Genomic DNA, 12,048 nt, shown 5'->3' on the forward strand with positions numbered 1-12,048 from the left:
TCTCTCTCTCTCCCCCCCCAACCCCTCTTACAAATTGGAGGAAGAGCTCTAAGCTCAATCAGAGAGAATGAAGGAGGGCAGCTGGATAACTCACTGGATTAGGAGTCAGGCCTAGAGACTGGAGGGCCTAGGTTCAAATCCAGCCTCAGACATTTCCCAGCTGTGTGACCCTGGGTAAGTCACTTGACCCCCATTGCCCACCTTTACCACTCTTCCACCTAGGAGCCAATACACAGAAGTTAATGGTTTAAAAAACAAAACAAAACAAACAAACAAACAGAGAGAAGGAAGAGCCTCAAAAGCAGGGCATACTAAGTCAGGCAGTCAATAAACATTTATTTTCTTTCAGGATGATGAATTTCCAGAGACCATGGCTGGCTCTGTAATCCTGAGCAATTCCTGACCATCAGTTTCCCTAAGCAATTAAGACCAGAAACTGGAGAGGAGATACTGATCTAAATAAAAGGAGTTACCTCAGATATCTGAGGCCACAGAGCTAAGAAGTGTCTGAGGCCACATTTGAACTCAGGACCTCCTGTCTCTAAGTCTAGTTCTCTATCCAACTGAGTCACTTAGCTGCCCCCTTTCCAGTTTTTTTTACACTGAACACAAGCTTTTCAATCCAGTGACTTTGTCCTTCTGGCTACTGCATGGAAAAAAAAAAAAAAGCAAAAAAAAAAAAAAAACAACAAAAAAAACAAAAAAAAACCACTCCATCTTTCTGCTCCAAGCATTTCTCTGTCCATCCTACATGCCTGGAATGTTCTCATTCCACTGTGTCTCCTGACCACCATGGCTTCCTTAAGCCCCAAATAAAATCCCACCTTGTACATTAAGTGTTCCCTACTCCCTCTTAATTAAAGTGTCCTCCTTCTTTTAATAATTTCCTATTTACCCTGCACATAGCTCATTTTGTATATATTGGTTTGTATATCTCTCCTATTAAGATTAAAAGCTTCGGGAGGGTGGGGAATATCTTTTGTCTCTTCTTATCTCTAACACTTAGCGGCCTGATGGCAAACTTATGACATGCGTGTCAGTATTGACACATGCAACCATTTTCGATGACATGTGGCCACATATAGAGAAGTATGTTATTTAAACTATAAATATCACAAAATTATGGGGGTTTTTTTCAAAGTGACACACCACCTGAGTTATGCTCAGTTTTTTTGGCAAATTTTGACACACCAAACTCAAAAGGTTGCCCATCACCGACTTAGCATAATGCCTGCCACACAGTGAGTGCTTAATAAATGTTTATCAAATTGCTGCAAAATATAACAAATATTTGCGGCTATTAGCAAAAAGTTAAAAACCAATTACAAAGAGTTGAAGCAAGGCTCATTTTTCTACATCTTGTGGTGATAGGATTCAATATCCAAAAGCCCAAATATTACTAGCCAGAAGACAATGAATATCAGCTTAAAATAGCTATATTTATAATGAATTCCTAACTCTTTATACAGCCAGCTAATCTTTATACAGTTCTTTAAAGTTTGCCAAGTATTTTACATATATAATTTCATTTGATATTACAAAAAACAGTTCAGTGATGATAGGTTAGTTTTTTTATTAGCAAAAATTTTATAGGTAGTTAATAATAAAATAAATCTATTAAATAAACAGATTATTAAGTTTATAAGCAAAATAAGTTTTAGAGTTAGGCTTTAGCTAAATTGAATAGAAAAATTATAAACCTGAGACTTCAGAATCCTAAAGGAAGTTACATTTTAATGTATGGGTATCTCTATGTTCTCACATAATCAAAAAAGGTTCTCTATGCCTATATCCACATTGTATTAGAGAGAGCAGCCACAAAGTCAGAAAAATAGCAGTTCAGGCATTCAGAAATTCACAGAAGACAAAATCCAAGAAAAGGGTTCATTGTAGCCCTTCACCACATGGCTTCAAGAATCTTTCATTCAAGTCTCATTGGACATGAATCACTTACAGCTCTTTGCAATGTAACTAAACTAGACTTTGTTCTCTGGTCCTAATTAATAACAATTGTCTATATGCCTTGGCACCAGCCATCCCCCATGTCTGGAATGCCCTCTCTACCTTTGCCTTTTACATTCCTTTTCTGCAAGATGTCACTTAAGTACCTTGAAGCAAGAATCATTCATTCTTCATCAGCATCTTCACTTTCAACATAAAGCTTTTCCTGATACCCTGAAATGCTAGTACCATCCTTTCCAAACAACATTTTAACTATTTGGTTTTTATCGTAACCCTTATTCTGCATGTAGTTATAAAATGAATACAGTATAGTTGACAGAAGTAGCCTTGGAACCAGGAAGACCTAGGTTTCAATCCCACATCTGAAACACATTGCCTGTATGACCCTAAAGAAGTTACTTAGTTAATTCTCTAAGAATCTAAGTGGCAGGGAAGTCTCTATACCAATGGAATCACCGGGCTGGTCACTGTCCTTATAGGTATATATGTACTTGTTTTCCCCCCATTAGAATGTAAACTGCTTACAAGTATAAACTATTTATATCTGTATGACCAATACTAAGCACAGTGCTGGAACATAATAGGTGCTTGTTGAATGTCAACATATTAACATAAAATATGTTTCTAATGATGACAAAAAACAAGGGGAATTACAGGTCCTAAGTTGTGGCAGCAACTTCAACCTCAGAGGTCACTGGGAATTGATAGGCTGAAAATGTATGTCTAGGTCATGGCTTAGGAGGGTGAAAAGTTTTTTTTAAAGTTATGTGAAAGAAATAAGAAGTAGGGAGGGTGTAGCATTGTATATGAAGAAGAAATATTAATTGAACAAATCCAAGAACAGAGAGGAAAAAAAACAAGTCTTGAGAATATTTAAGTATTTATTCATGTGAGTGTTTAGGAGAAGTTCAAAAGAGGGAGTGCACTATAAACCACAGTAGAGGATAAAAGACTACAGAAACAGGATATTAGTCAGGTATAGTTATAATATAGCAGTGAATGGGGATTTCAGATATCCATACAACTACTAGAGCTCTCTATGTCAAAAGCAAAAAAACTAACATCATCTTGTCTTAGGGATAATTTCATTATTCAAAAGGTGGAGGAACCCAAAAGGGGTAATACTCTTTTGGATCTGATTCTAGTTAAACAGGGAAGAACTGTTTGATGAAGAAAAAATAATGATAATACTGGGAAATGACTATTCCTTATTAAAGTTTGTGACAGAGGGGAAAAAAATCCCAAAAAACAGCATTAAATGTAACTGCTTCAAGAGAAATTAGTCCAGCAGAGATGGAAGATTATTAATACTGAAATTCTGAAGACATGAAGGGAAACAATTCGAATGAGGAGAAAAAATAAGATTTATCTGAAGAAACTTAACCAACTTAACATTAAAAAAGAAATGTACAGAACAGTGATCCCCAAAGTGGGCGCTACCGCCCCTAGGGGGTGCTGCAGAGATTCAGGAAAGCGGTGATGGCCACAGATGCATTTATCTTTCCTATTAATTGCTATTAAAATTTTTTAGAAATTAATTTCCAGGGGGCTAAGTAATATTTTTTTCTGGAAAGGGGGCCATAGGCCAAAAAAGTGTGGGAACCACTGGTTTAGAAGATGAAGAAAGCAAAACCAGGTAAAAGAGAATAAGAATGTGAAATATTCTTATAAAAATGATATAAAAAATGGGAAAGCTCAAAATGAACTGAGACTGATCAGGGAAATTAAAGACAACAAACCACATCAAAATTATAGCTTGTCCCAAGTCATTTGCACACCACTGTCCCTCCATAAATCCTGAAATAATTAGCAGATGAGATTGCTGAGTATTAAAAGATCATGAAAAACCAAAGTACCATAAGATTAGGAAAGATATAGTCCTGATGTTCAAAAAATAGTGAAGAGAATTGAGGATGAAAATTATGGAATAATGAGTTTAACTTCAATTCCTGGAAAAATTCTAGAAAGGAACTTAAGGAGAAGGTTGACTGGCATACATCTAGAAAGAGAAGGGTCAAGAGAAGATCATGCCAGAATAGCCTCACTTCCTTTAACATTCTGGGGAATACTGTGGATATAATCCACACAGGGACAAATGATAGACCAGAGAATAAAGTACTGGACCTAAAGTTAGGAAGATCTGAATTGAAATCTAGTCTGAGACACTTATTAGCAAGTCATTCAACCTGTTTGATTTAATTTCCTCAAATGTAATTTTTTTCATGTAGATTCTGGCAAAACATTTGATAAAATATCTTATATCATTCTTGTCGAAAAGACGGTGAAGCACAGATTTGATATAAATACAAATAGGATCCAGAGTGTTTTAGAAGGCCAGATTCAAAAGAGAAGTTGTTTGTAATAATAGTGAGCATTTATATCACAAAGTACTTTCTGACTATTATCTCATTTGATCCTCACAATTATCTTGGGAGGTAAGTGCTATTATGATCTCCATTTGACAGATGAGGAACCTGAGTCAGAGATTATGTAACTTGCTCAGGCTCACACAGCTAGTTGTTACCATTGTTATTTCTTCTTCATTTTCAAAGGGGACCAATGACATCTTGGGGTGATCCCCTGACTTGTATATGAATTGGATTTAAGTGAGGCAGAGTTGTGCAAGGTCATCAGTCTTACTCTCTCTTCCAGTCACTGAAGGTTGGTGATAAGACAAAAGTCAAGATGACTGGTGATGGCCTAGGAAGCAGTGGATGAGCTTGGCATTTTCAATGCCTGTCCAAGTTCTACATGTTCCATAGTACCTGCTTTAGCCACTGGAACAAACTGTTCTGATATGTGTGGTGTAGAAATCACCCTAACTCACTCACAGGTTTATAGCCTGTCGGATATCCTGAACCTGGTTTAGCCTGTTTGCCCCTACTATCTTGAGCCACAGATGATTTTGGATGACAGATGGATATCAAAGGCAGATAAGCTCCAGGATCACACAGCTACTTCCTAAGGCCATATCTGAACTCAGATCTTTCTGGCCATAAGTTCATCCACCATTCTACCTACTATACTATGACCTAATGGTGCAATGCCAAAGTGGCAGAAGATTTTCTGGATTATGCAAGGGAGACCTATTCTTGGCCCTATGTTGTTTAACATTTCTACCAAGGATTTGGATAAAAACTTGGTCATCAAATTTATATATGTAACAAAGTTTGAAGAGAGAGAGCTAACACACTGGATGGCAGTATCAGTATTCAAAAGGATTCTAAAAAGTTAAGAGTGCTGGGAGGAATTTAATAGGATGAAATTCAACTAAGTGAAGTGAGGCAGATATGAAGCCCAATAAATAAGGTTGGAGTCAAACCACTGAACTGGGAATCAAGAAGACATGAGTTCAAATCCTGTCTCAAAATTTTAGTTCCTATAATTTTGGACAATTTATCTTCTCTTGGCCTCAGATTCTTCATCTGTCAAATGGGGATAATAACAGCTCCTAACTCAGAGGGCCGTTATAAGGACCAAATGAAATATTATATATAAAGAACTTTACAAAGCATCCTTCTAAATTTCTATATAAATGATGAAATGATTGTCAATAATATTAATTATAAAAATAAAAAAGCAAGATAAATATAAAATCTCGTACTTGGTACAAAAAAAAAATCAACTCTACCAGGATAATAAAGGGAAGAGATACAAACTGCTTTGAAAAAGATCTGGAGATTTTAGTGAGCCAAGCTGAGAAATTCCAAGAACAGTATTTAATTGTAATGTTTTATCTACTCAATTTACTATTTACTACACCACTCTAAAAGAATGTTAACATCACAGATTACTTATAAATAATGAAAAGAGTAATGCAGAAATTATCAAGCGATAATATTAGCAATGATGGATTTTGTTAAAAGGACTTAATTACTTTGAATATGCTTAGCCAAACTTGGTACAAAATTAACAGAAGAGTGTTAAGAATGATTTTTAAAATGGGATTTGGGCAAAGAACAGACAATAGACAAAGAAAAAATAACTGAGAATAAAAAATAGAAAAAGTCTGTTTGTCAATAAATATTCTATACAGGTTAAACAAGAATTAATTCAACAAATCCTATAATACTAAGTCTTAATGGACTTTTTAATTTCAAAGGAGTTGTTCTTAGAGTGAAAAGGAATATAACAGTTTATACAATACTTATAAAATGTATTATACTAGGATGAGAGGTGATAAAGGTTAAAAGTTTTCTGCCACCTAAAGAACCATATGATGATAACTAATGGTCATAGTTATTATACTATAAATCAAAAGATAATTATATAACCAAACTGCGTAGATGCAATCTCATATGCTTTTTAAAAAACTAAAATTTTAAAATCCAATTTCAGTTTAGGAAACAAAAGCACTATAAAAATTAAAAACCCGAGTAATTTAAAAGATCATATTTTATGTCAAACCAGATAGACTATAATAAATGGAAAAAGTTTCAGAAATGTTATCCAGGTCTGTATTCTCCTAAGAATCTTAAGACAAATCATCTTTTGATTTCTAAAAGGCATATCTGATGAAAATAATGAGTCTTCCCTAGAATATTTTTCTGGGTTACAAAAATAAAAGAGAAAGCAATATAGGATAATTACTTCTCATTTAGAAATAACATTAGAAAGAAGGATAAGACACCAGCGGGGCAAAAAAAGTCACACACAAGGATTATGAAGAAGCTTTTAAAATTAGAGAAAGCACATATCAAAGTAGTTTTATTTGAAAAATAAATTGAAAAATGAAAAATTTATTTAGAAAAATAGCCATATATATTATACTAATTCAAGGAAACGACAAAACAGATTTATACTAAGTTAATAATTTCTTAATCCAATGTTTATTTGTCAATTTTGTTTTGTATATGTCCTCTCTTTATTCTTCCTGAAAGGGTCAGCCAGCAGAGACTGGGGCTTTTCTCTTTAAAGTGGGTGAAAGGAAATAGAAAATAGAGCTTTACCCATCACTTATCCTACATTCTCTCTACATGACCAATTTATACATTCTACCTTATCTATTTACAATAAAAAAGTGCTTTATTTAATATCTCCAAAGTGATTTCTCACAACCTGATGAAATAGGTATTGCAAATATTATTATCCGTTTTGAAGACAAGTAAATTGAAACTCAAAGATGTTAAAGTGTTATGTCCAAGGCCATAACTAATAAGGGCCAGAATAGAAACTGCAAGAATGGTATTTCAGAATAATTACAGAAGACAGAATCCAGAAGTGTTTACTAAAATTAAGATATCATACAATATGAACAGGAAATCCTAGAACAACATTCACGATGAAATGAGTGGCAAATTCCCAGGCAGACCAAAATATAATCCGACACCTCAACCATAGTTCTTATCTACCAGACTGGAAAGAGGTGTGATGAGTTTTTAAATGTTTTTAAAAAGTAGAAAGTAGGGGCAAGTATGTGGCTCAGTGGATTGAGAGTCTGGCCTAGAGACAGGAGGTCCTAGGTTCAAATCCGGCCTCAAACACTTCCCAGCTGTGTGACCCTGGGCAAGTCACTTGACCCCCATTGCCTACCCTTACCACTCTTCTAACTTGGAACCCATCTCACAAAAAATTTTTTTAAATACACAAAATAAGGGGGCAGCTGGGTAGCTCAGTGGATTGAGAGTCAACCCTAGAGACGGGAGGACCTAGGTTCAAATCTGGCCTCAGACACTTTCCAGCTGTGTGACCCTGGGCAAGTCACTTGACCCCCATTTGCCCACCCTTACCACTCTTCCACCAAGGAGTGAATACACAGAAGTTAAGGGTTTAAAAACAAAACAAAACAAACAAACAAAAAAGTAGAAGGTGACTTACAAAACAACTAGACCTCTAGGAGATCATTCAAAAAAAGGCTACTATAGCAAGAAACTTCTAAGTGCACTCCATACTACGTACTCTATTAAGAAATATATTTATTCAGATGCTTGTAGGTATCTTTTGATTTAGCATTATTTTGTCTGATAACATATTAGACTAAAAACAGCAGCTGATTATTGTCTTTCCATGAATGTCTTTCAATAAGCCACCATGGCCCTTAAATGATTAGCACTGTCAAGCCTCTCATTCATTCTATTCTTGAGAGACCGTAGCCTCCCTCTTTAACAATAAGGAAAACACAGGTTTTATATATGTAATGTGCTGCAATTTGAGGTTTTTATTTGATGATTCTAATTCACTAAACAGTTGAAGAAACCAGTATTGTGAGATACTCAGTAGTCACCAATTGTGGATGAACAACATTATAGCATTCTCTTTACTAACTTTTCCTGGCATGGAAAAACAGAACATTAAAAAAAACAATGGATTATCTCAATCTAATTTTTTAACTTTATTGAAATGTTATTTCTAGAAGGGTTTGCTATACTGTACAGAGAAGGCTTCTAAACACTAGTACCAAATGTATATCCTAACACAAATCCCAGATAACTGAGAACCTGAAGCTTTACCTGTGTGATGGAGAGGGAGCTTCAAACTGAGGCACTGTACTATCCTCACTGACAGGAGAGTACAAACCGCTCATTTCCTGAAAAGACAAAGTAAATATGAATTTCAGATAAAATATAAATTACCTCCAAAATGCAAAGACTCCAAGAATATCAGATGAAACCACTGATGTAGAATTGCAGGAGGACAAGGGCAAGCATCATGTAAGATGGACATAAATGAATAGGGTTCACATCTTTGGAAGAAGTATTAACGTTGATAATATTACAGTCCCACTGCAATATACATTCACAGAAAAAAAAAAAAAGAAACTAGATATTTCTAAAACAAAGCATTTTGTTTGTCATTCAATTTTATGCAATTGTTTTAATGACATTCATTCAATAAATAATTATTGAGTACTTACTACAGTAGGTGTTATGAGGGCTTTTATCTTTACAGTGGGTGAAAACAAATGGAACATAGAGGTGTAGCCATCACTTATCCCCCAATCTCACTACATGACCAACTCATATTCTTCTCTATCTAGTTACAATAAAATTGTGCCTTATTAAATATCTCCCAAAGTGATTTCTTACAAAAACTCTATGAAACAGGTATTGCAAATATTATTATCCCTGTTTTATTATGTTTTTGTTTTGATTCATATCCCTGGAAGAAATACTCACATTAATAAGATTACAGTCCCAGTGAAAGACAAATTTCATAACAAAAACAAAAAAGCAAAGAGATATTTCTAAAACAAGCATTTTTTGTTTCTCATTCAATTTTATACAATTGCTTTAATTTGACATTTCATTCAACAAATAATTATTGAGTGCTTACTTACTACAGTAGGTATTATGATGGAATATCAAGAAGGACAAGATACAGATCCTGCCATAACACATTTTATATTCATAAGAGAGGGAATACACATATACATACACACATATATTTAAAAATGGAATCAAGGTATAATTAATGTGAAAGCTAGGTGGTACAAAGTTTTATGTTAGTTCACAGGAAAAAATGATTACTTCTGCCTAGAAAGATGAGGGAGAGCTTTGTGGGAGAGAAAAGGTATTTGAATTTGGCCATGAAGGATGAGGAGAAACTGAGAGGTGAATGCAATGAGGAGAGCAGAAGATTCCGGGGGGGGTGGTGGCGCAGGAGCACATAAGCTACTAATGTTCAGTTTTGCTTTTTAAAAAGTAAAGCTCTCCATTCCATCTTCTACCTAAAAAGTTATTTATGCTTATTATAGAGTATTAATATTACTATATAACATTATTAATATTAGAGGTAAGGATATTATTCTATAAGAGAGGAGTACAATGTCCTACGGCAAGTAACTCCTTGAATAACTAGCACAACAGAAAAAAAGAAGGTGAAGACAATGAAAAGTTCATGAATCTGATAAATGAGTGATAGTAATATAAAAACTGGGAAGGATGGAAGTTGGATGAATTTGTCAGAAGAGATAATTAGTTAAATTTGGGATATATTAAGTTTGAGATGTCTCTGCCACATCCCATTTGAAATATCCAACAGGCAATTAGTGATGCAGATATAGCTCAAGGAAAAGACTAAATCTGAATATATAGAGCTTCATAGAGATGATTATTCAATATATGTAAACAGAAAAGGTTATCAAATGAGAACAGAGAGAGGAGAAGGCCAAAGTTAAATCTTTGAAAAATGCCCAATATTTATGGTGCATGACATAAAAGATGACCCAGCAATAACAAAGTGAAAGGGAACAGTCAGATAAGTAAATCGAGAACAAAGAGAGCACAGTATCACAAAAAGAGAGAGAGAGAGAGAGAGAGAGAGAGAAAGAGAGAGAGAGAGAGAGAGGGTGAGAAACAGTGTAAACTTAGATTTGAGAAGAATGAGGTCTAAAAAGACCATCAGATTTAGCAATTAAAGAGTTATCATCTGAATGATAAAATCAGAAGCTGGAGAATGAGCAAAGAAGGTATGAAAACATCAACTGTAGTTAGTTTTTGTTTTTCTATTGGTTTTGGCTGAGCAAGAGAAAAAAGATAGCTTGAGGAGATGGCAATAACGAGGGAAGATTGTTTAAGGATGGAGCAGACTAAGATTATTTGAATACAGTAGGAAGGAATCAGTAGATAGGCAGAGGTAGAAAATTAGAAAAAGAAAGCATGACTAATATTGCAAAATGCTCTAAAATAAAGAAAATGGGATCATGGTGTTGACCAAGACAAGGAGATGGACCACTTTAAAATCAGAGGCGGTAGGAGAAAAAAGAAAAGAGCAAGTTGTGTTGTCAAAGGTTTTTAAGATGAAAATAAGAAAAGCAGGAACCCAACTTTTTTCTCAATAAAGATTTTTGGTCCTCAAGCTGAGGAGTGGTAGAGAATGGAATTTGTGGAAGGTCTGAGTACAGAAGTCTCCTTCATCCTTAGAATAAATTCTGTAGATCAGTGATTCCCAAAGTGGGCGCTGCAGCAATTGAGGGGGGGGGGGGTGATGGCCACAGGTGCATTTATCTTTCCTTTAATTGCTATTAAAAATTTTTAAAAATTAATTTCCGGGGGCTAAGTAATATTTTTTCTGGAAAGGGGGTGGTAGGCCAAAAAAGTTTGGGAACCACTGCTGTAGAGTCAGAAATAGAGATTCAAGTAGGAAGGAACAAAAGGATTTCCTTCTCCACTAAAGACTCAGTTGAGGTAAAATAATATGGATTTGTAATGTAACCAGTCAGCACAGTTGTATGACTTGCTTGCATGAGTGGAGTAGGAAGATGGTGAGAGCAATCCAGAAAGAACTAAAGTTTGCAAAGAGCTGAACAGAGATAGATATAAGTCCAAAGGAAAGGGATTCATGAACTGAGGGCGGCATGAAGTTGAATTGGCTGAGCCAAGGCTAGAGAGAGAAATGAAATCACAAGCAGGGCTGACTGAGAGAGTACTAAAGTATAGAAGGATTAGTGGTCTCAATAAAGGCAAGTAATGGGTTTATGAGGGGTCGGAAATACAGACAGATGGAATAATAGAAGGCTATGGCCAGTTAGAAGAATATTAGAATTTTTCATTTAAGAAAGCAGAACACATGTGAATGTGTAGTTCTATGATATGACCATCCTTAAGTGTGTGATTAAAGTATAGTAATTGGTCATGGGTTTAAAGAGATTAAAAAGTAGTAAATAGGAATTTTGAAGGAGCAATATGAACCCTGAAATCCTCTACTACAAGATCAAGAGCTAGGAAAGAGAGGAAGGTAGGTGTTAACTCCTTGAGAAAGGAGAGAGAATGGTCTCGGGATTACTATTTTTAATCTTAACAAAAATTACCATAAACTAGATTGAGTATGAAAGAGATTATAGTGTAAGGGTAAAGGGAGAGTATAGAAGTGGCAATGAGAGTACTGCACCTAAGTAATTTTATTTAATACCTTAAAGAAAGTTTAGAACCTATGCCTGGAGTTATATAAATGCTTCAGAGTTAGCCTGGCCTATGAGTTCAAAAGAAAAATACATGGGAATCTTTTTAAAATAATGGTTCTAGTAGAAGGCTCTTACTTCCCCTAATATGCTACTCATTTTTATATCAGAGTTGAATATATCTTATTGTCATATATGGAGAAAATAATTTAACAGACTCTCTAAATATATTTAATAATATAGGAAAA

At 34.9% G+C, this 12,048-nt stretch overlaps 1 protein-coding gene across 1 annotated transcript in view; it reads right to left on the bottom strand.

Annotated features, from left to right (window-relative positions):
* Positions 1 to 12,048, bottom strand: part of COP1 (COP1 E3 ubiquitin ligase) — a 317,833-nt gene that overhangs the window by 198,253 nt on the left and 107,532 nt on the right. The window contains exon 8 of the mRNA XM_044674889.1: positions 8,412 to 8,488. Within this exon, the coding sequence (XP_044530824.1) occupies positions 8,412 to 8,488 (77 nt within the window). The remainder of the gene's footprint in view (positions 1 to 8,411; positions 8,489 to 12,048) is intronic.

The sequence above is a fragment of the Gracilinanus agilis genome, chromosome 4 (assembly GCF_016433145.1).
Source record: "Gracilinanus agilis isolate LMUSP501 chromosome 4, AgileGrace, whole genome shotgun sequence".
NCBI classification, from domain to species: Eukaryota; Metazoa; Chordata; class Mammalia; order Didelphimorphia; family Didelphidae; genus Gracilinanus; species Gracilinanus agilis.